The 24,401-nt window shown below is 48.9% G+C and overlaps 2 protein-coding genes across 6 annotated transcripts in view; one reads left to right on the plus strand and one right to left on the minus strand.

Annotated features, from left to right (window-relative positions):
- Positions 1-5,845, minus strand: part of EXOSC7 (exosome component 7) — a 28,969-nt gene extending 23,124 nt beyond the window's left edge. Inside the window, exon 1 of the mRNA XM_005696051.3 lies at positions 5,744-5,845. Coding sequence (XP_005696108.1) covers positions 5,744-5,800 — 57 coding nt within the window. The 5' untranslated portion in view covers positions 5,801-5,845. The remainder of the gene's footprint in view (positions 1-5,743) is intronic.
- ZDHHC3 (zinc finger DHHC-type containing 3) overlaps positions 5,876-24,401 on the plus strand; it is a 60,683-nt gene continuing 42,157 nt past the window's right edge. For 3 of the 5 annotated variants that reach the window (XM_018067002.1, XM_018067004.1, XM_018067005.1), the window contains exon 1: positions 5,876-6,125. The gene's annotated coding sequence lies outside the window, so the exon portion shown is untranslated. Of the gene's footprint in view, positions 6,135-24,401 lie in introns of all 5 variants that reach the window. The other 2 variants (XM_018067003.1, XM_018067006.1) reach the window with 2 other exon arrangements.

Raw genomic sequence — 24,401 nt, forward strand, 5'->3', positions numbered from 1 at the left:
TCTTCTGGTTGACAAACCCTTATCAGAAAAAAGGCTGTAAAATGTTAATTGGCCCTTTTGGCTGGAAGATGATGTAAATTACTTAAGACTTGTGTATACAATTAGGTATGCAGAGAGAAAAGCCTGGTTTTGATAAGAGTCTGGACTGCTAACGCTGCATAACTTTGTGTTACCCATTGATCTCCATGTTTTATCAAAAGTATAAAAGGCCTTCTGAACAATAGAGGACGGAGCTAGTTGCTGCACTGGTTTCCCCCGTGTCTCTCTCTCTTTTCTCTCCTCTTCACTAATTTCAGGCTGAATTCCCATCTGGGGCGCGGAGGCTCGCCAAGTCTACTTACTTGCCCTGGCTGTTAAGACCCGCGCGAAAGGGAGCCTAAGGTGAGGCACCCTTAGATATTCAAGTGAGCACCGGTGGCCCAACGTAGATGGTGCAAATTCCTTGTATGGAATTGTATTGGTCTTCCGTGTAATCCAAATTATTCAGCCCTCTTCCTCCACTTAATTTTCCTACTACACTATTGTTTCTTAATCTAATCTTATATCAAGCAATAAATAAGTTTTTCTCACGCCAACGCCGTCCACCCTTCGAATTCCCTGGATCCACCGGGGCTGGACCCTGGCTGCCTTCTGAATGCTAGGATGGGTCCTGGTGACTCAAGTTGTTCACTTTGTGATTGCAACAACCCTGCTGGTTGGGTGTGACACTGAATCACCTTCAACCTGTATTTAAAACTCCACTGTGCACACCAGCTTTGGGACCTTGAGCAGGTTAATTCCTGAACATCTCTGAGTCTGTCTCCTTGTGCAGAAGAGGGAATAACCCTGAACGTGCAAAGTTAGAGGAGACTCTCCCGCACAGGGCAGCTCATAGGAGTCCCTGCTCATGATTTCCTTCGGCTTCTGGCTACATGTATTAACCCACTGACTCCTTAGAAACAGCCCAGAGAGAGGTTACCAATGAGGACGCCAAGGCGCCAGGTTTAACTCCTGTTTGACACAGGACAGATGACCCAGCCCAGAGTTGCTATCCCTCACACCCAGGTAACCCAGTCCTACTTCCTAATAGCAGCTGGCAGTCGGCTCTTGTAATCCAACACATGAAGTGGTCCTCTGAGGTGATGTTAACCCCTCACTACCTTGCAGAGATACCACTTTGCCAGCAAAGACCCATCTAGTCAAAGCTAAGGTTTTTCCAGTAGTCATGTACGGATGTGAGAGCTGAACCATAAAGAAGGCTGAGCACCGAAGAACTGATCCTTTCCAATCATGCTGGAGGAGACTCTTGGAGGGTCCCTTGGAGTGCAAGGAGATCGAACCAGTTAACCCTGAAGGAAATCAACCCTGAATATTCATTTGAAAGACTGATGCTAAAGCTCCAGTACTCTGGCCACCTGATGTGAAGAGCCGACTCATTGGAAAAGCCCGATGCTGGGAAAGATTGAGGGCAGGAGGAGAAGGGGCCGACAGATGATGAGATGGTTGGATGGCATCACTGAGTCGATGAACATGAACTTGGGCAGACTCCGGGAGATGGTGAAGGACAGGGAAGCCTGGCATGCTGCGGTCCATGGGGGTCACAAACAGTCGGCTGTGACTGAGCGACTGAACCACAGAGCGCAGAGCTCACTGGAGGAGAACGGAGACCAGCTGGCCTCCCTACTAGGAAGCCACCCCACTTTAGAAGGAGCTGGCCTCTGCAGGCCCAGGCCCAAGACCCAGCAGGCAAACCAGATGTTGTCCTCGTTCCACTCTCCAAGCCTGCTGGGTGGGCCCGCATTCCTTTAGGATGGGATGCTGTTTGCCTTGCAAAGCTGCAAAGCGCCTGACCCAAAAGCACGCAGGCCAGAGACTGGCCAGCTCTCTGGGGCCTGAAACTGATTCTCTCCTTAGAATCTGATCTCTGATCTGGGAAATACTTGGCAGGGAAAGAGAGTTAAAGAGGAGCTGATAGGTCATGATGTGGAGGGAGGCTGGAGAGGCCTCACAGAAGTAAAGATGGGCAGATGGCGTGTACCCAGGTGGAGGGCAGCCTGACAGCAAGTGGTTGCGGAGAAGGGAGACACTTCAGCAGAGAGAAGTAGGGGTGCCTCCAGAGACAGAAAGGCAGGCAGAGCCACACAGACACGTGATCCATGCTGGGGCCCCGGAGAGGCAGTATCCAGGAGCTGCCTAGGGACAGCTACACCCAACAATTTAACAACCTCTCAGTTCAGTTCAGTTACTCAGTTGTGTCCAACTCTTTGCGACCCGACTCAATCTCCCCAAATAAAAAGAGCTTAAATCTCAACAGCCACAGGCTGAACCCCTCATGGGGTCACTGTGAAGGCTGCAGATACAGTACGGATGGTTCCAGATGAAGCCACACTTCTGACGGGAAAATCTCAACTGGGAGCCAGCGTCTCTTCCAGGCTGAGTGCAAGCCAGGTGGTCCATGTTCCCTTTCCTCGTCACTCCTCACAGTCCTGTTCTGTCCCCCAGACAGAAGTGTTCTCATTTTACACAGGGGGAACTAGCTTACTACACTCTTACTGTGAATGGTGGAGCTGGGAGGAGCCCTGCTCAGTCCACTCCAAGTCCTCATCCAAACAGAAGCTGGAGGCCACTGACCTTTTAGGGGAAACACTGGCAGAAACCACCTGCCCTGGCCAGACCATTAAGGTTCCTATAATAACCATTTGCAGGAGATATGTTATCTTACAACAGGACGTCCTGGTAAGGAATGCAGAACTAATAAGCTACTGCTACCTTTTCCTTTTGGGAAAAGTCAAAAGGAGAGAGGGGATGCCAGTCCATACATACTACTAACATCCCAGAATCCTCCTTGCTGGAATCCACCTTGGCTGAGTGATGCGTGCGCCACCAGGAAGGATGCTGCGTCAGGACGACTGGCCAGAGGCAGCCCAGAAACTAACTTCATCACCGTGAAACCTGAGGCTGCCAGCTGCACAGCAGAGCAGTTCTCCTGGGTTCCCTCACCCTGCTGCTCTCCACTGGGGTGCCCCTTCCTAATAGAGTCTCTTGCTTTGTCAGCACGTGTGTCTCCTTGGACAATTCATTTCCAAGTGTTAGACAACAGCCTACTCGCTGGCCCTGAAAGGGGTCCCCCTTTCTACAACCTCCTCAGGCAGAGGGGCAAAGATTTCTACAGCAGACTCCAGGCAGGCTGGACCAAGCCAGTGGCTGGTCCAAGGTCCAATGTCTAGTGACTGCATCAAAATCTCCCAACATTTATGAAAATACCCATTCCCAGGCTCCAGCCCCAGCCCCAAGGATTCTGATCCAGAAGATCCAGGTAAAGCCCAGGAAGCTGTATTTTGTGAGTAAAAGGGACTTCAAGGTCTCAGAATTACTGGGCTAAGACAGAGGTTAGCAATGTCTTTCCAGGGAGGAAGAAAGCACACATTTAGCCAGTTAAGCAAACCTGAAAAGAAGACTAAATGCTAATTCTGGAAATTCTGAAACCTGCCCCCAATTCCTGAATATAAGAACCAGCTTGGGACTTCCCTTGTGGTCCAGTGGTTAAGACTCTGTGCTCCCAATGCAGGGGGCCTGGGTTGGATCCTGGTCAGGGAACTAAAATCCCACAGGTCTCAAATAAAGATCTCACATGCTGCAACAAAGACTGACGATCCCTCAGCTGAGACCCAGCATAGGCACGTAAACAAAATACTTAAAAAACAAAACCAGTCAGATACAAGTAAAACAAGAGCTGTACAAAAAAATGCTAACTAGGGTTCTAAAGAAGCTTAGAACCAACGTGGGAAAAACACTACCTAAAAAGGTAATAGTAATATATGTCCATATACTATTTAAGGCCTAGAAAAATGCGGTGGGGTGGGGGGGGTCAGAACTTGCCCTCCCTGCTCCTGTTTTGCCGACGCACTTTCAGAGGACAGAGCAAAGAAAGAGAAGTAGAAGCAGTGGGCATTCTCCCTGGCTTTTATTTCTGGGTGCCTATTTTTAAAAAGGGAAAATAGCACAAGGCTTGAGCTGGGCTTTACAGTCAGATCTGGATTTATATCCCAGTTCCACTGTACAAAGAGAGGGTGGGGGGTTCCGGAAAAAGGCAACCAGGCATGCATGGCTTTCTGGACACAAGGGAAGCCATTTTAGTCCTCAGCCTTTTTGTGATCTACCTGGCCACAATGCTTGCCCTTGAACATGTCACGGTAATTAATCATCTTGAGGGAACTACAGAATTCAGGAAAAAATGGAAAAGCAATGAAGAAACAACAGTTCTCAGATAAAACGGAGCCCTAGTTTTTCTTGAATGGATATACTTAACAGTTTGATACGAACCTTTGAGTTGTTCTACAAGAACTCAGGGGCCCACTCAGCTGGAGGATGGTAACTCCAGGATAAGATCCCAAGGTGGTCACAACCTGAAGATGATGTTGCCCTTCTCTTCCCCATGGTGAAGTGAAGCAAAGTGACAGTCGCTTATTCATGTCTGACTCTTTATGACCCCATGGACCATACAGTCCATGGAATTCTCCAGGCCAGAATACTGAAGCCATTCCCTTCTCCAGGGAATCTTCCCAACCCAGGGATCGAACCCAGGTCTCCTGCACTGTAGGTGGATCGTTTAGTAGCTGAGCCACCAGGGAAGCCGTCCCCTTGGTGACTCCAATCAACTAAGGCCTGGACTCCGCTGACCTCTGCCCTGACTTTAGGCCTCTGCTCAAGCCCCTTCATGACTATACACGTGCCCTTAGCCTGTTTTCCAGTTTTGCTATTGGTAGACATTGCTTCTGAAAAGATTCCCAGAGTCCCCTTGCCGCTAAGTCGCCTCAGTCGTGTCCGACTCTGTGTGACTCCATAGACAGCAGCCCACCAGGCTCCCCCGTCCCTGGGATTCTCCAGGCAAGAACACTGGAGTGGGTTGCCATTTCCTTCTCCAATGCATGAAAGTGAGACGTGAAAGTGAAGTAGCTCAGCCCTGTCAGACTCTTAGCGACCCCATGGACTGCAGCCTACCAGGCTCCTCTGCCCATGGGATTTTCCAGGCAAGAGTACTGGAGTGGGGTGCCATTGCCTCCTCCGAAAGTCCCCTTACTTGATCCAATTAATAAATTCCTCCTTCTCCCATTCTCTGGCTTGGTTGTGTTTTTTGGTTCAACATCCAAGGGTCAACCCCGGAGAAGCGACGGCTACTCACTCGAGTATTCTGGCCTGGAGAATTCCATGGACTGAATAGTCCATGGGGTCGCAAAGAGTCGGACAGGACTGAGCGACTTTCACGACCAAGAGTCAAACCCCAGTTTTCCGGTAATACCACCACACACTTACCTTACGACCTCAGACAACTGACTTAACCTCTCTGAACTTAGTTCCTTATATGTAAAGCAGACATAACACTCACCTTCAGGACTTAACAAAAATTCAATGAGATTAAAAACTATGACAGAATATGTATCTAACAAAAGTGAGACAGCTCAGCCTTCAAAGGCTGAGAGGGATTTAACAGAATCAGGGACTGCCCACCGCGTCCTACCCGAGCTTGGAACCTTGTAGACCCGGAAAGATCCAAGTACGCATACAGTCTTAAACGGATGCTCGCCGCCTGGTCCCAAAGACGCCGGCACGGGCGGCTTTAGAGCTGCACATGCGGGCCGCACAGCGGTCTAATCAAAGGTAAACCCAGCCTGCCGCAGTCCTTCCGGGCAAGCCGAGGCCCGGCATCGACCCGCAGGGCCAAGGGAACCCGGAGGCCGGCGCCAGTACTGCCCGCTGCCGCTACCTGAACGCCATGCACAATGTACACCTTCTCCGCCTCGCTCAGCGCCACCGACGCCATGCTGCCGAGCCTCCCCCGCCGCTTGACGTCATACGCCCGCGTCGCCCCCGCCAGGCACGACCCCCCTCCCATGCGTCATCAGCCTGCGCGGCGGCCGCTCCTGCAGCTGCCGCCGCCACCACCGCCGGGGAGCTCGATGGGCTTCTCCTGCGCGCCGCCCTGTGTCTGGCCGAGTCCAGGGAGCCGCGGCGCCTCGTTCCTGGGAGCCATCGCTGCAGCCCAGGGCCGGGTCCCGGGTCGGGGGCTGAAAGGGGAGCGACGACGGCAGCGGCAGCCGGAGCCCCACCGAGGGGGCTGGGACTGGGGAACTGCCTCCGGCTTCACGGTCAGTCGGGTGAGGAAACTGGGATCGGGTGAGAAAGCTGGGGCGAGACGACAGGCGCGGGCCGGGGCCGGAGCTCGAAGGACTAGCGGTGGAAGAGGCGTGCGGCGCAGTTTGCTCAGAGCTGGAGTTGAAGTGGCCGGTCGTGTGCGTGCGTGTGTGTGAAGAAAGAGACCGACCCCAAGTGAGAGGTGGCGGACGTCGCGATTGGCCTGAGAGAGGCTGTCTCTTGGCTCTCCTTCCTGCCCTCATGTCATGTATTTCTCTGGCCCATGGGATGGTGGGGAGGAAAGAAGCGATCAAGCCCTCTTTAGGTCGTTCTCGGTGATAAGGATCTGGGCCGGGAGTGAATGCCCGTCTAGTCCCGAGACGTCTTCAACTGCACCCCAGGGATTCCCCCACCCCCTCAACCCCGCTCTCTCTGGGGCTGGCTGACCGAACGCTGACCCCCGCCCCGGAACCTTGCAGGATCCCCATGTCCCGGATGGTTGCCGGAGCTTTGTCCCAAAGAGAGTAGAGGGGAGAGTCTTGGTCAGCGCTGGCGGGGGGGTTGCGGGGGCGCAGTGCCCCGGCGTCCCCAGCGCTTCCCAGCAGGGACTGGAAGCCCTGGCTTGACCGGTGATCGCTGGGAACCGTGGACAAAAAAAGAGAAATGCCGGCCCCGGTCGTGACCAGGTAGGAATATGGGCCTTGAATATCCAGAAAGGATACCTGCAAGGTGAACGTGGGGTCACTGAAGGAGCCCATTAAGGCGGGGTTGATAAGGCAGGAAACAGATTTTAAAGGGGCCACGTAGATAAATGGAGGAAAGTTAACCCAGAAGGATAGTAGCAAGGAGGGGATCTGATGACTTTTCCAAGTGCCCCACTTTTGAGGAACCTCCTTGTTGTCAGAAGTGAAACTAACCCTTGACTGCTTGATCCTCCAAAGAATGGTCGGTGTCTCAGATAGTAGCTTCAATACAGTTTCACAGATCACTCTTGGGAGCCTACTGTTGATGGGCTTTGTGCTAGCTTTGAGACACTGAGACAAGTGAAACACCGCTGCTGCCCAGAGAAGCTCCCAGGCAGAGGGAAGGCTCCAGACCCAGCATGAACGTGGGGGTGAAGAGCTGTAACAGTGGCACCGGTGAACATAGTGGGACCGGGAGGTGGTGTACCCTCTGAAGAGGGTATGGAGAGGACGTACCTGCCCACATTCTGAAGCCCTAAGCTGCCGAGCGCCCAAATAATTCATCTCTTCTTAGTAGACTGGACCTTTCGTTGTTTCCGGTCTCTCCGTAACTCTCTGCAGGTGTACCTATAGGGAGGATGTCTTGCAGTGTTGAATTCTGCCCTCCAGGAGACTTGGAGAGGTAAACCCAGAAGGGTTTCCTCCTTCATGAAAGTACAGGTGCCCCACCTGTTGGGACACATGCACCTGGAGGCCTTTGGGTGATTGAACACCTGGATTCTAATGAGCACCTGGGTGATGAGATAACAGGGCACTTCTGGTGTTAGAAACGGTGTCTTGCGCTCGAGATCGCTCAGAAAGAAGAGACCCCGGATGTGAAATTTTAATAGGTGGGACATCTAAGAGGAACGAGGGTTTAAAAAGTGGCAGCGAATAGATCAGAAAAGTCAGGGAGAGAAAATTCTGAGTTTGGATACCATGGGATCATCTTTATGTAAAAATCTTTCAGTGTGTCTTTCAAACTATAGAACATACATTTGAAGTGTTTCCCAGATAAATGACTAAAGATTCTCTGCTGGAGGACTGGCAGTATTTGCTAAATAACATTACAAACAATGTCTGACATGTTAGCCTACATCGATAGAAGAGATACAAACAATCGAACGTTTGTTTTAAATTTTCTGCTAAAACAGTGACACCTTCACTAACTGTTGTACTTTAATGCAGCCAGAACAGTTTTTATCACATTTGTTGTGATCATACATTAGATATTTCAGAACCCCATAAATTCAGAGTTCTTTTTGGTTTACTGAAGCAGTTCAAAGACTGTACGTTTGCCAGAAAATCCAAACACCAAGGATGGCATATTATTCTATTAACCAGCTTGTTTTCCCATCACTGTCAGATTCTTTAGGCTGCATGCTGATTTGTAGGTCCGTCTGTCCTAAATCTCTGTATTCTTATTAATTATATCTAGTAATAATGGAAGCATAATAGTGCTTACTATCTGCCCAGCTCTGTTCCGAAACACTTCACAAAGACTAACTGATTCAGTCCTATTAACAATAGCCCTGTGAGGCAGGTGCTATTATCCTCTTTTACAGATTGGGAAACTGAGGTACAGAGAGATTGTCTTGACCGAGGTCCCAGGTCACATAACTGGGAAGCAGTAGAGGCAGGATTTGAGAGCAGACAACCTCGCTCCCATACCTGCATTCCTAACCACCCCTTTATGCAGGTGTCCCCTTTCATTTCATTCACCAGAGTATTTGAAGGAGGCCTGTGTTTCTTATGGGCTTCCCTTGTGGCTCAGCTGGTAAAGAATCCGCCTGCAATGCGGGGGATCTGGGTTCGATCCCTGGGTTGGGGAGATCCCCGGGGGAAGGGAAAGGCTACCCACTCCTGTATTCTGGCCTGGAGAATTCCACGGACTGTATAGTCCATGGGGTCGCAAGAGTTGGACACAACTGAGCAACATTCACTTTCATGCTTCACTTTATGTTTCTTGTAGGTTTCCCAGGTGGCTCAGTGGTAAAGAATCCACCTGCAATGCAGGAGATGTGGGTTTGATCCCTGGGTCGTGAAGAGCCCTTGGAGAAGGAAATGGCAACCCACTCCAGTTTTCTTGCCTGGGAAACCCTATGGACAGAGGAGCCTGGTGGGCTACAGTCCATGGAGTCGAAAGAGAGTCAGACATGACTGAGCAGCTAAACAACGTATTTGTTATGGGAGTGGTGATGCCATATAAGCTATAGTTAGTGTTAATTCTGAAAGCAAGGGGTGTGTTCCTTTCTCTAGGGGAATGTTGAGGGTGGTGCTTGTAGGAAGCCCCTGTGTCTGTTTCAGCCAGCTCTTTTAGGTAAGGAGAAAGGTTACATACAGACCAAGTAGAGCTTAACTCAATGTAGGCGAGAGCCCTCAACAGCAGAGAAGGCCAGTGGATCTGGTAGAGAGGACTGAGATAGGCGTGGAGACCCAGATTCCAGCCACGTGCTTATTCCCAGAATAAATATCTAAGAAGCTCTTCAAACAATCAGGAAGTATCTGTTTGCATGTCTGTGTGTCCCTAGTGTTCCCGTGGGCCTGAAGTGATAAGGAAACTGCAAACACACGCCTGCCTACGAGAAGCTGAAGACTGTATTCTAACCGGGGAGCTCCGGCTCTTGAACTAGTACACGAACAAGACAATAAACTAAAGTGCTCACTTGAGGCACATGGCAATTAGATGCGAGGCCTGCCTAGAATGAGGTGCTAATTGGGCAGGCCAGGCATCAAGGGCAACAGGTAAAGAGCTGCTGTTGGCCACCGGCAGCAACAATAACTTTACAGCTATAGAGGAAATCTGTCCCACCTACCCTTGTTAATTACAGCAATAAAAGTCAGTTTAGGGGAGAGCTTGGGGCAGTACTGAGTCCATGGTGCTGAAATTGCAGAGAGCTCTTAAAAGAGAGCTCTTAAGATCTCAGCAAGGGAACCCTTTATTCCTGGTCTTAAGCAGAGGAAGCCAAGTTTTGGGCCTTTTCCTTTGCATTCTTCCACTTAGCAAACCAGAGCACCAGAAAAGCAAAAGAGAGCTATTGCTGGGGACTGCCCTGGCAGACCAGTGGTTAAGACTTTGCCTTCCGAGGCAGGGGATGCGAGTTCATATCCCTGGTCAGGGAGCTAGGATCCCGCATGCATTGTGGCCAAAAAACCAAAACATAGAAAAAAAAGAAACAGTACTGTGGCAAATTCAATAAAGACTTAAAAAATGGTCCACATCAAACCAATCTTTACCAAAAATAAAAAATAAAAAAAGAGCTATTGTTTTCTCTGTAGCTCTGTTTCCTTTAAACACTTTGCACTTGTCGGGCCTTGCCTTGTCTTAAAGGACACTCAGTATAAATAACCTGCCACAGGCCAGCAGGTCTGTCTGTCTCGCTGTTGTAGAAACCATGCCTTGTGATTCCAGTGATAGGAAAATTGATGGGAATACACGGGTAAAGCTTGTTCCACTGTAGAGGAAGGGTCTTCCTGTGTGTTTCATTTTAAGAGAGTGGCAGGGTGCTTCCCAAGTCTTTCATGAGGGCATGTAGTATGAGAAAGGGGCGCTCGTGGGTCCTGACGAGCCTATCTAGAAACATTTAAACACGCGTACATCCCGGTGGGCTACAGTCCATGGGGTCACAGAGTCGGACATGGCTGAGCCACCGACGCACACACACCCCCCCTGGTGAAGGTGTAAAGTCTGGCCATTGACCTGTTGAGGGGAACTAAAGAGGCTAATACCGCTCCACCTCGGGTTTCTTCCTGTTCTGTCTGTCTGTTTTGTTTTTCATTTTTAAATCATTTCCAGAGATAAATGACCAGGTTATTACTGGCTCTCAGCTGTAAAGGTAAGAAGACCACCTTGCATGTCCCACCTACTCCAGTCATTCGTCTAGGCAATGTGAGGAAATACCAGGAAAACTGCCTCTCTTCATAGTTTCCTCCAAATTAAATGGGCTTCCCTGGTGGCTCAGTAGTAAAGATTCTGCCTGTAATGCAAGAGACACGAGTCCGATCCCTGGGTCAGGAACATCCCCTGGAGAAGGGAATGGCTACCCACTCTAGTTTTCTTGCCTGGAGACTCCCATGGACAGAGGAGCCTGGCGGGCTACGGTCCACCGAGGTCACGAAGAGTCGGACATGACTGAGCACTCTTAGACACACTCCGAAGTGTAACCATTCAGCTGTGTAGAGACTTGTTGGTTGAACTCTGCAAATTTTCTGGTCAGTTTGAGACATGAATACCTCCTGTACAGGGTCAGTGGTTGAAATGCCCTTGGGTAGGATTGGTTTTTCACCTTTGGACAGTGGCCCTAGGGGGACAAGTACAGTTGTGGCTGCAGTTCCCTTGCAGTAAGTTTTGTACAGAGCGTGCATTTCTAAGTCAAGAAGAGTAGCAGAGCATCTTGAAAGACGGGTTGGCTAGGAAGATAATGATCTATGCTGGAAAGACTATTGGGCATCTCTTCCAGTGAGCCAGACCTTGCCACTAACTTCCCTTGTGACTTTGAGCAGGTCAAGCTCTCTAAACCTCATTTTACACGAAAATGACCTCTCTTAGCAGGTTATAGAAATCCCAGTAGATCTTGAATTTATAGACATTTAAACATTGAAAAGTGGTCATGTTTAACTTTATATTTTAAGACTTTTCTTTAACCACTTTCTGATGTTTGATGTATTTTAATAGTGCTTTTCCCACTCCACAAAACATTAAATGAAAGAACAAAGGAAGCGGTAATTGCATGCCATATTTCATTGAAGAAATTGAACATGCTCAGGAAAATTGCTAACAGTTGTTGGTGGGTTTCTTTCTGAATATTAACAAAGAATTGGGATAGGACATTAAAGGATACTTTTGATAATTTTTTTAAGAATCCAAGAAATTAACAGAGATGTTGAATTTGTTCCTGAGAACAGAGAAATCAGAATCTGAGCCCTGCAGCAGACCTTAGCAGTCAGCTTAGTCTTCCCTCTTACTTTATGGATAAGGAAATGGAGCCCATGGAGGGTAACTGTCTTACCCCAAATTGTGAGTTAGTGAGCAGCAAGGTGCAGAGTAGAATTCTGGCCGCTTGACTCCAAACCGAGTCTTCATTCCGCGTTAGTCTGTCTCCAAAGCCCTCCAACAATTCGTCACCTGGCAGGCAGGGGCGATGGACGTGTGAGGCCTTGCTTCCTCAGGCTAGACTCCTCCAAGGCCCTGCTCTTGCGGGACTTAGAGGACTTGGGGTGAGTGGAATCGGCAGGGACCCTCCTTGAAGCCTGGCACAATGGTCACAGCTGGTTTTCTCTTCTCCTTCCTTAATTTGTCTTTCAGATCCCTCCAAGCACTTTTGCTTTTAGTCCCTAAAAAAGCCAAGTTTTTGCCTGGGTGATGTCACAGAGGCTGCATGTCTGTGCATGGCACAATGTGGGTCTGGGTGCCATTTTCAACACCCTCAGGTGGGACCCTTTGCTGGGTGCTCTCAGCCTAGCATGGGTGGGCTTTCCCCCCAGATAAGCAGCGTGCTGGAATTTGGCCCTCCCGGAAGTGTCCTCCAGCAGAAGCAGACTTTAGGGCCTCAATCTTAGGGTGACTCTTCTGGCTGAAGCTCCATAGTCCTCCTGCTCCCTCAGTTAAGGCAGGACCAGTCTTCTGAACGTTGGTTGGTGTTCAGCCAAGGCCCCACCTTAGGGCCCAAAATGCTTACGTTCAGCTCTGTGGTCTGTGAACAGCGCTGCACGTGGCCCACGCGATAGTGCCATCTCTGCTGTGACCATGTGTGGGCAAGAGATTGAAACTGTAAGTAAGCCAGGGTCACTGGCAGAAACACCACCACCCCTCCCCATTCTGGTTCTAGTTAATGGGCAACGTTAACGATCGCAGAGAGCAGTTAAAGGTAGGCTCTGGAATGAGAACAGGCTTGGGAGTGTATCCTGTCTCCACTGCTTCCTAGCAGTGTTTTTCTTGTTTCATCGCTCGGTTCATGCCCAGCTCTTTGCGACCCCATGGCCTGTAGCCCGCCAGGCTCCTCTGTCCATGGAATTTCCCAGCAGTGTGAACATAGGCTAATCGTCCCTAAAAGAGGGTGGGAAAGTGCGTGCTTATCCTACAAGATAGGATGGGAGTTTCGAGCAGGCTGAGGCGTGTCCAGCATACAGCCCAGTAGGTGAGACCTTCAGTGAGAGTCAGGGCCCTGCTCCACTTTCCACGTGGCCTGTGCTGGGGCAGCAGCCAGGCCAGATGCCCATCTCGGAACCTACCCTAAGAGAGGCCAAGAGCAGGTCAGTGTCAAGTGAGACCATTCACCTGATTTCAGAGGGTTCCACGTACTTAGAGAGTGTCAAATTGGCTGACAGATATTAATTGGCTAGCTAAATCAGTTAGATGCTTTTGCCTTTTTAAAGGTTTCCCTGATGGGTTGCAGACTTCCTGGAAGGCGGGGTGAATGGAGGGTGATGGCGCATAAGCAACCGGTAGATGATGTTCAGTCGCTCCATCGTGTCCGGCTGTTTGCGACCCCGTGGACTGTAGCCCGCCAGGCTCCTCTGTCCATGGGATTTCCCAGGCAAGAGTACCAGAGCAGGTTGCCATTTCCTTCTCCAGAGGATATTCCTGACCCAGGGATAGAACCCACATTGGCAGATAGATTCTTCACCTCTGAGCCACCAGGGAAGCCCGATTAATCGATATCATCCATAAGACCTAGAAAGGAAGTTAGCCACCTGTCTAACTGTTTTATGGAAACCAACTGACTCCCTGAGCTTCGTTTCTTTATCCGTCTGTAGAGGAGCCTAGGCTAGAGTCTGGAAGGGGTCAGCCAGTCCCAGCAGTCTCTTCCCAAAAGGCCGTGGATTTGAGGGCCGGGTGCTGTGCGCCATTAAAGAGACAGCCCATTGGCAGTGAAATGATTCACAGGAGAAAGAAGGCTCCTTTTTTTTTTTTTTTCTTTTTAACAGTATTATAAGCTCCTAGGAGTGGAAGGAAAGTCTGCTTAGTGTCCACTTCTCAGGTTCTTAAAAGAGCCACAAAGTTTAGAGAACTGGTCATCCCCAGTCGCTTGAAAGATAACATTAAAGCTAAGTTTCATTTAATGCAGTGACCTCTCCTTAGCACCATGAAATGTGTGTGAGGAAGTAGGAAGCAGGACTCTAATATTCTGCTTGGTCATTCTCCTGGCCCCCTCTTGCAAAAAACAAGAAGAGAGAGAGAGAGAGAGAGAGAGAGAGAAAGAAAGAGAAAGGAAAGGCAGCCACGTACCGTTTTCAAAACGTGGTCTGTGGAGGCAGGCAGAGCTGGTTTTGGATCCTGGTTTTCTCTGACCTGGGGAATATTATTAAAAGCCTCTCCACCCACCCCCCTGCCCCCCCGCCCCCCGCCCCGTCTCTACGATGACGAATAAAAGCTGCTGTGCTAGGCTGGCGTGAGCCCTGAGAGCTGCCGCTTTGTGCGCCTCCTCGATCTTAAGGGGCTCATGGTTACTGTTAGTGCCCACCGCCGTTCTTCATCTGAAAGCAGAAGAATTTGACTAAAATCTATTAGATGGTCTTTATGGTTCTTCCTCACTCTGAAATTCTGACTCAGCGATTGTTTTTTACTAGTTGATCTTATGCGTGGTCTTGTTTTAATATTTTTCTCATCGTGGCAACATACGATAAAACATGCCCATAAAAAACAGTGAATGTGTAACCCAAATGAATGGTAGTTTCTACTGATTCCCAGCGTTTCTGACATGGATTGTGTGTGTGTGTGTGCCTGTGTTAGTTTTTCAGTCGTGTCCGACTCTTTGCGACTCCATGGACTGTACCTGCCAGGCTTCTCCGTCCATGGGATTCTCCAGGCCAGAATACTGGAGTGGGTTGGCATTCCCTTCCCCAGGGGATCTTCCCAACCCAGGGATCGAATTCAGGTCTCCCTCATTGCAGGCAGATTCTTTACCATCTGAGCCACCAGGGAAGCCTGTGACATAGATTATGTCATCCTATCTGTGGGTGTGTGTGTTGTTTTTTTTAATAGATCCGGAAAGCCTAGAGGCAGTACACCAGCCAGTTTTGGTACAGTAGTACTCAGCTGTAGTGAGCGGAGGAGCTGTTAGCCTCCATGAGTTTTCAAATCCAAAACTTTTTTCTGAAATGGAGACTCATTGTTGGGAGTGTGAGTTTCTGCATGAGTGGGTTTTATAAGAAGGTGTCTGATTATGAGACAAGAAGGCCACTTTAGCTTACCGACCACTTCCTGGTTCCCTCAGTGAATTTTAATGGGTGTAGGATTTGCTTTTCAGGTGTGATGTGTTTCTTTTCTTTCTTTCTTCCTCTCTCTCTCCCTCCCCGCTCCTTCCTCCCCTCCCTCTCTCCCTCCTTTCCTCTCTTTTCTTCTGTTTTTGTTGAAGTTAAGTATGACAGAGACAGGAGGCAGGCAGGGGAAGCCAGACCCTCTTATAGAGAGACGCAGTGTAGACCCCTTGGTTGAGACCCAGAAGAGGCGAGCAGCTCTGCCTGGCTGGATGCCTTCCTGGCTTGGCAGGGTACAGTGCCAAGGGGAAGATAAGGCACCTTGCCTTTGGACCACACGCTTACCTTTGGGAAAAACTTGAGCGACTCGTTCTGGTTCTTTATGAAGCATTTCGAACATAATGCTGTGTGGCTCGTTCTTTTTCTGAGAATCACCTAAACATGGGTATAAAATTTACAGTCCTTTTGGGTCCGTATGCAAATTCACCGAAATTGTAAGTAGAGAAATAGATAAATCCGTTTTTCACTTGATCAGATTCTTTTCCAAAGCGTCCAGGGAGTGGACCTTTTATTCGTCTTTGCAGTTGCAGGGCTGGCTTGTGAATACTTTCCTACTTGAAGTTCATTCTTGTAAAACATGAGAGGTTCTGAATCTGTACAGTTCCAAGATCTGCTTGAATGCTGTGCTTAAATGCATGTGCATACATGAGAGCGTGAGTGGGTGTGGTGTTTTCGGAAGGGAATCCTCACAAAGTTCTTTGAATTGCATGTAGGACTTCGGTTTAGATCTAGCTAAGCCGTGTGTGTGTGTCTGTGTGTGTCTGTGTGTGTCTCTGTGTGTGTGTCTGTGTGTCTGTCAGTGTGTGTGTGTCTCTGTGTGTGTCTGTGTGTGTGTGCGTGTGCATGTATATGTGTGTATGTATGCGTGTGTGAACACTCAGTCATATCTGACTCTTTTCGACCCCATGGACTGTAGCCCGCGAGGCTCCTCTGTCCGTGAGATTTCCCAGGCAAGAATACTGAAGTGGGTTGCCATTTCCTTCTCCAGGGGATCTTCCTGACCCAGGCATCAAACCCACATCTCTTGTGTCTCCTGCATTGGCGGGCTGGTTCTCTACCAGCTGAGCCACCAGGGAAACCCGTGACTTTAGTGTAATATCTTGTCTCACGAAAACAGCTGGCAATCTGAGAGGGTCTGGGGTTCTTTGGGTATTCATTAGATCAAGAACAGTAGGTATCTGGGGGCTCTAATAACCTGACACTGAACTTCTGTGTGCTGGTCATGCCTTTGACCCTTGTTCCTGAAGCGTGGACTTTTGGTCAGGTTTCTTAGGCCAGGTGATAGATTCATAAGGATTTGCCTCTCACTCAACAAATGACGATTAATGGAACTTCCCTGGTGGTCCAGTGGCTAAAACCCAGGGGGCCTGGGTTCAGTCCCTTGTCAGGGAACTAGATCCTGCATGCCACAACTGAGACCTGGGGCAGCCAAATAAATATTTTTAAAAAATATGTAAAGTGATTAACTACAGGCATATAGCTGGATTCTGCCCGTCACAAAGTGTCAACACTGGGCCAGGCCAGGAGTCTCGCCTGGCCAACAGTCAGCTGTGGGCCACAGTGGAATGGGGCCTGTGAGCTTGGCCTTTGAGTCGCCACTTTGAAACCCTTTGAGCTGCCCAGCCATGGATAGGCAGCGTGGACCTGAGTCCTGAGCGCTGTACTGCAAGGGCTGACGGGACTCTCGGTGGCATCTCACCAAGTACATTTTCGTCTGCTCATCTGGATTTGTGGAAGGGCATGGTTGTGGTCAAGCATAAGGAAACACAGGTGTTACAGTTGAATCTGGGGGCCCTTCTCTGGACCAGAAGCAGTGGCGTTTTGGGGACATTAGCGCTCGTATCAGTCATTTCCTGATTTTTGCTTCTGAATCTCCAAGAAGGAAGAGGAGATGATTTCCTGAGACAGCCCACACACTGCCCCCCACCGCAGAGCTCAGATTGTCATTCTGGACACCGTCTGCCTTATCATTGGTGTCACTATCTCTGGGGAGCTCCAGGACACCTGTGGGCCTGTGACTCTCTCTGCTTTACTTCTGTGGCCTCAAGGCTTACTCCTTTTACCGACCTGGCCCTCGGGTGCACTCCTCTGTCGGGAGGGAAGAATGGTTACTTTGGGCTTGAATTACTAACCTGTGAGAAAGCCGTCTCTTTATTTTAATTACCGTGGTTCATACATTTGTATTCTTTTTAAAACATGGTTATTTATTTGCTTGGCTGCATCAGGTCTCAGTTGGGGCCCGGGATCGCCGTTGCACCATGTGGGGTCTTCCGTTGCACAACAGACTCCCTAGTTGTGGTGCACGGGCTCAGCAGTTGTGGGGCTCTGGCTTAGCTGCCCTCGGCATGTGGGGTCCCAGTTCCCCAACCAGGGATCGAACCCACGTCCCCTGCATTGAAAGGTGATTCTTAACCCCTGGATCATCGGTGGTTAAGCCATCTATTTTTAATGCTACAAAACTCTTGACCAAAAAAATACAATTTTATTAAGCTTCTCAGACTTGCATTTTTGACAGATTAAAAGGTTTGTGGTAACCCTGCCTTGAGCAAAGTCTGCTGGTATCATTTTCCAGCAGCATTTCCTCTCTGTATCACATTGTGGTAATTCTTGCGATATTTCAAGCTTTTTCATTATTATTGTATTTTCTGTGGTGATCTGTAATCAGTGATCTTTGATGTTACTACTGTGACACTCTGAAGGCTCAGTCAGTCAGTTCAGTCACTCCGTCGTGTCTGACTCTGTAGCCCTCATGGACTGCAGCACGCCAGGCTTGCCTCTCCATCACCAACTCCTGGAGCTTGCTCAAACTCACGTTCATTGAGTCGGTGATGCCATCCAACCATCTCATCCTCTGTCGTCCCCTTCTCCTCCTGCCTTCAGTCTTTCCCAGCATTAGGGTTTTTTCCAAGGAGTCAGTTCTTCACATCAGATGGCCAAACTATTGGAGTTTCAGCTTTAGCATCAGTCCTTCCAGTGAATATTCAGGACTGATTTCCTTTAGGATTGACTTGTTTGATCTCCTTGCAATCCTTGGGACTCTCAAGAATCTTCTCCAACACCACAGTTCAGAAGCATCAGTTCTTTGGTGCTTAGCTTTCTTTATAGTTCAGCTTTCACATCCATTCATGACTACTGGAAAAACCATAGCTTTGACTAGATGGACCTTTGTTGGCAAAGTAATGTCTCTGCTTTTTAATATGTTGTCTAGGTTTGTCACAGCTTTTCTTCCAAGGAGCAAGTATCTTAATTTCATGGCTGCAGTCACCATCTGCAGTGATTTTGGAGCCCAAGAAAATAAAGTCTGTCACTGTTTCCATTGTTTCCCCATCTATTTGCCATGAAGTGATGGGACCAGATGCCAGGATCTTTGTTTTTTGAATGTTGAGTTTTAAGCCAACTTTTTCACTCTCCTCTTTCACTTTCATCAAGAGGCTCTTTAGTTCTTCTTCGCTTTCTGCCATAAGAGTGGTGTCATCTGTGTATCTGAGGTGATTGATATTTCTCCCGGCAATCATGATTCCAGCTTGTGCTTCATCCAGCCCAGCATTTCACATGATGTACTCTGAATATAAGCTAAATAAGCAGGGTGACAATATACAGCCTTGATGTACTCCTTTCCCAATTTGGAACCAGTCTGTTGTTTCATGTCTGGTTCTAACTGTTGCCTTCTTGACCTGCATTCAGATTTCTCAGGAGACAGGTCAGGTGGTCTGGTATTCCCATCTCTTGAAGAATTTTCCACAGTTTGTTGTGATCTATGCAGTCAAACGCTTTGGTGTAATCAATAAAGCAGAAGTAGATGTTTTTCTGGAATTCTCTTGGTTTTTCGATGATCCAGTGGCTGTTGGCAATTTGATCTCTGGTTCCTCTGCCTATTCTAAATCCAGCTTGAACATCTGGAAAGTTCTTAGTTCACATACTGTTGAAGCCTGGCTTGGAGAAATTTGAGCATTACGTCCCTAACGTGTGAAATGAGTGCAATTGTGTGGTAATTTGAGCATTCTTTGGCATTGCCTTTCTTTGCGATTGGAATGAAAACTGATGTTTTCCAGTCCTGTGGCCACTGCTGAGTTTTCCAAATTTGCTGGCATATTGAATGCAGCTTTTTGTCAGCGTCATCTTTTAGGATTTGAAATAGCTCAGCTGGAGTTCCATCACCTCCACTAGCTTTGTTCTTAGTGATGTTTCCTAAGGCCCATTTGACTTTGCATTCCAGGATGTCTGGCTCTAGGTGAGTGATCACACCATCATGGTTATCTGGGTCATACAGATCTTTTTTGAATAGTTCTTCTGTGTATTCTTGCCACCTCTTCTTAATATCTTTTGCTTCTGTTAGGTCCATACCATTTCTGTCCTTTATTGTGCCCATCTTTGCATGAAATGTTCCCTTGGTATCTCTAATTTTCTTGAAGAGATCTCTAGTCTTTCCCTGAAAGGCTCAGATGGTAGTGGGGTTTTTTTTGTTTTTTTCTTTTTTTTAGCAGTAATGTATTTTTAATTAAGATATGCAGATTGTTTTTTAGACATACTATTGCACACTTAATAGACTACAAGATAGTATAAAAATGACCTTTATGTGCGCTGGGAACCCAGGCACACATACAAACTTTACAGGCTCACTTTGGTGTAATACTCACTTTGTTGAAGTAGTCTTGAACCAAGCCCACAGTATCCCAGCTCTGCCTGTAATTAAAATTGCAAAATGATCACTGCTCTCGGTCTTTCTTTGGAAAACTGGTAACCCCTTACAAGAAGAGAAAACCTAGTTCCTCCAAAGCAGAGCTCAGGCCTGTTGCCTTCGTGCCTCCCTGGGCTCGATGGCCTCTGGTCTCAGAGCCCTCTCATTTGTCTCGCCTGTCACTGCTGGCATCGCCTTGCTAGAGTGCGCGCATGTTCCCCTCACAACTTTCCTCAGAAGCTTTAGTGGTTCACCAGAACCTCCAGGGTGAACTCCCAACTCATGAAATCCAGGCCTTCTAAAACACAACCTACTCCCTACTTTTAAAGCTACACTGTTCCCAACAAAGCCCGAGTACGCGCATGCTCACGCATCCAGGCCTGGACGCCCAGCCTTCCCCCAGCACTGCCTCTCTCCACGCCAGGTCCACCCGCCCCCTTGACTGTGTCTGAGCAGCACACCTCACCTAGCACCATGCCCTGCTCTCATCCCTCCCCTCTGAAGTCCTTGCTTCGGAGAAGTCTGTTTATCTCCGTTCTGGGTTGTGTGTGGGGGCGGGGGTGGGTTTGGGATTTTTGGGGGGGTACTGTTTTCCCCTCTGTTGTGCTGTTCATTAGACACCTATGTGTTAGGATTATCATGGGGCGGGTCTGTCTGGTTTGTGAAGGAGCCGTTGATTCGAGCACTCACTCATACATACACCAAGATACAAAGCTAAACAAAGTGGGACTTGCAGGTTAGTAGAAAAAAGCAGATGGGACTGGTCCTGCCAGACTGGGGGCTGTGGGAGGGCAGGGCAGGGCCCGACTGGAGCAGCTCACATACAATTGTCCTCATCCCCACTGGGTGTGCACGCCCCACACAGCTCCTACCGCTTAGTTGTTGCTCCGTGCATTTTGAGTTGAGATGGAGAGAGGGGGCTTGAGCAAACGGGCCAGGGCATGGGGTGCAGAGGGCAGGGAGGGAGACTGCAGGAAGTGGCCCCTTCTGAGTGAGGTCTGAGCAGGCTGGCCGGAGGGGTACAGGGGCTGCAGGGACCCACTAGCCTCCCTGTGGGCCTGCCCCCTAGGCTGAGCCGCCAGTCCTGCCCGTTTCTGCTCACATGAGGACTCATGTCGGGAGTGGGTCTTTGACCAAGAGCCTCAGCCCCCAGGGTTGATATTTCCCTAACTGGAAAAGGAAACGAGCGCCGTGTTCACCTGTTGTCCGTTGCTGTTATAGCAGCAGGATGAAGGGAATGTGTCCAGTTTGCGTTTCATGGTGGGTTTCCCCCTACATTTCTCAAATTTTCAGTTGGCTGACATAAGGAAAGGACACCGAAAGCTCAGCTTCCCTGTACACGGGCGCTGATTCGATTCTTGGGGACTGAGATTTGGGTGAAGTAGAAATGAGTGACTTTATTGCTTCCCCAGGCAAAAGGGGACACAGCAGGTTTGTGCCCTCAAAACCGTGTGTCCCAGCTTAGGAAAGATAGTGAGAAGTTTATCATACGCATTGTTCAAAGAGGGCCTGGTCAGCTCGTGGACATTTCTTCTGATGGGCTGGTGGTGAGGTCCAGTAGCAGTCAACATTGTCACCTTTCAGGTCCAGCTTGTCTGGGGTCTGCGTGCCTGTGGGCAGCCTACCATTACCGTCTCCCACCTGGAGGGTTCAGGACCTGCAGACTAGGTCAAAGTTACTGTTTATGTATCCTGCGATGGGGAAGCAGGACTCCGCTCCAATGCTGCCCTTGGCTGTTTGCTCCTCCCTGGTCTCACATCCTCTCCCTTCTCTGATTAACAACTGCATGAAACTGCCCCTTGGAACTCAGGGAAGGTCCTGGAGGCTGAGTGAAGGTTTCCTGTAATCAGAGAAACTGGGGGGACACAGGCCTTGTGCCCAGGAGCCCCACAGGGCCCTGCTCGGTATCAGAAAGCTGCTTCCGTTGCTTTTGGAGGGGCTGGGGGTGACGTAAGGTTTTTAGAGCAGCATGTCTTCCTGGGTTTTGACTGGACTACTCGAAGCTCTAAAGTGTGGGTTGGAACATGCTCCTCAGTTCAGCTTAGTGTCTGGCTCTGCACGTGCAGCCTTACTGGGGTCCTTGCCCGGATCTCAGGCTCCCACTCACCAGTGAGGGGCAGAGCAAACACAGCACCTCTGTCCAGCCTTTGGTCTCACATGGTCTGAAGGTGAAACATCTGGAACCACGAGTACGAGTCACAGCCCCTCCATCACGGCCCTGTCGGGGGCACCCTCCACCGTCTGGGTCACAGCCACAGCCCTGAGAGTAGCCACACGTGGCCTCCGGGAGGGGGTCCTAGGACCACCCATCTCTCGCATCTTCCCCTCGAACTCGTGTAGCGAACACAGGTCGTAGATGGTTACTGTGTGCCAGGCCCTGGGCTAATGGAAAGGCAAGGCTCCCCGCCCACAAGCACTGTGTGGCAGGAGAGCATAGCAAGTGTCCTCTAAAGGCCTGTTACCTAAAGTGAATACCTTTCTTTTATAAACAAGTCTAGCAAGACTTAGTTTTCTTTGCTTTTCCAGCCCACAGCCAATGAGCAGTAGTAAATAAAGGGTATATTGGGGGTAGCTGTAGACACAGGAACGACAGCCAGGAATGGAGGGGAAAGACGAAGAGCCACAGGAAGGAGACCCCAGAATTAGAATTGGAATAGTCTGCACGGCCAGTTGGTTAAAACCGAGAGCACAGTGAATCTCTGCCCGCCTGAGGACACCAAGACCTAACACACTCCAGTAACTGATGTTCCCAGTAATGACTCTATATCATTCCAAAGAAATGGATGGTTACTGTACTTTAGACAAAAGCAGCTATAATATATATTTTTTGTTGTTTTTAATTTTACTTTTAAGATTTCCAACTTAACCATCCAAATGGTTAAAATGTGTTTCTGCTTAGGAACAAAGCACAGTTGCCTGGGACATTTACTTATGTGGAAGGACCTGTTCCTCCGGAAAACCACACATATGGAACACAACTCAGGTTTAGTCACGTCATCACCATATGACTGGTGGTGGCTCAGCCGGTAAAGAATCTGCCTAGAATGCAGGAGACCCAGGTTTGGGAAGATCTCCTGGAGAAGGAATAGCTACCCACTCCAGTATTCTTGCCTGGAGAATCCCATGGACAGAGGAGACTGGCGGGCTACAGTCCACGGGGTCGCAAAGAGGCGGACACGACTGAGTGGCTAACACTTTCACTTTTCACAATAAGAATGGGCAGTTGTCAGAGGACAGATAGGATACAGTCAACTACTCTGAAAATATACTCACTGGAAGTATATAAGTTGTAGAAGTGTTGCTCTGAATTTGTCTGTTCCCGTCAGAGCTCTTGGGTGAGTACATGTGTTGGTGAGAAGTGCTGTTTGGAAAGGAATCTTTTTTTCTGAGCGGTGGGTCTCACCAGGGGCTTAAAATAGTCAGTAAATTGTGTTGTCAACAGGTGTGCTGTCGGTCCAGCTTTGCTCCCGTTTCCAGAGCATAGGCAGAGTAGATCCAGGGTGAGTCTTAAGGACCTTGGGGTTTTCAGAATGGCGAATGAGCACTGGCTGCAACTTCAAGTCACCAGCTTACTTGGCCTCTGACCAGAGAGTCAGCCGGTCCTTGGAAGCTTTGAAGTGAGGTATTGACTTCTCCTCTCAAGCTATGGGAAGTCCTAGATGGCATCTTCTCCCAACAGAAGGCTGTTTGGTCTACACTGGAAATGTGTTCTTTAGCGTAGCCACCTTCATGAATTATCTCAGCTGGATCTTCTGGATAACGTGCTGACGTAGCTTCCACGTCAGCACTTGCTGCTTCACCCTTCACTTTTATGTTATGGAGATGGCTTCTTAAGTTACACTTCATGAATCAAACTCTGCCAAGCTCAGACTTTTCTTCTGCAGCGGCCTCACCTCTCGAAGCCTTCACAGAAATGAAGGTTCTGAATTAGGCTTTTGCTTGCAGGAATGTTACGGCTGGTTGGTCTTCCACCCGGAGCACTGAAGCTCTCTCCACCTCGGCAGTAAGGCAGTTTCGCTTTTTTATCATCTGTGTGTTCACTGGAGTAGCACTTTTCGTTTTCTTGAAGAACTTTTCCTTTGCATTCACAACTTGACTATTTCATGCAAGAAGCTTAGCTTTCCGGTCTGTCTCAGCTTTCGAAATGTCTTCCTTACTAAGCTTAATCATTTCTAGCTTTTAATTTAAAGTGAGAAGACATGCTACTCTTCCTTTCATTTGAACACTTAGAGGCCATTGGAGGCTGATTGATTGGCCTAATTTCAATATTATTGTATCTCAGGGAATGGAGAGGCACAGGGGGAGTTAGAGAGGCAAACAGCAGCGTCGTGGAGCAGTCAGAACACCAGAACGTTCACCATTTAAGTTTGCTGTCTTATATGGGGGGTAGTTCATGCTGCCCTGAAACAACAAAATAGTCATATCAAAGATTGCTGATCTCAGGTCACCGTAACAATAAGATAATAATGAAAAGGCTTGAAATGTCATGGGGATCACGAAAGTGTAGACACTAAGTGAGCGGATGCTGTTGGAAAAATGACACCGATAGACTTGCTCAACACAGGGTTGCCAGAGACATTCAATCTGCATTTCTTGTAGCGTAATAAAGTGAAGTGAAATAAAACAGGGCA

Source organism: Capra hircus, chromosome 22 (genome assembly GCF_001704415.2).
Source record: "Capra hircus breed San Clemente chromosome 22, ASM170441v1, whole genome shotgun sequence".
Lineage (NCBI taxonomy): Eukaryota > Metazoa > Chordata > Mammalia > Artiodactyla > Bovidae > Capra > Capra hircus.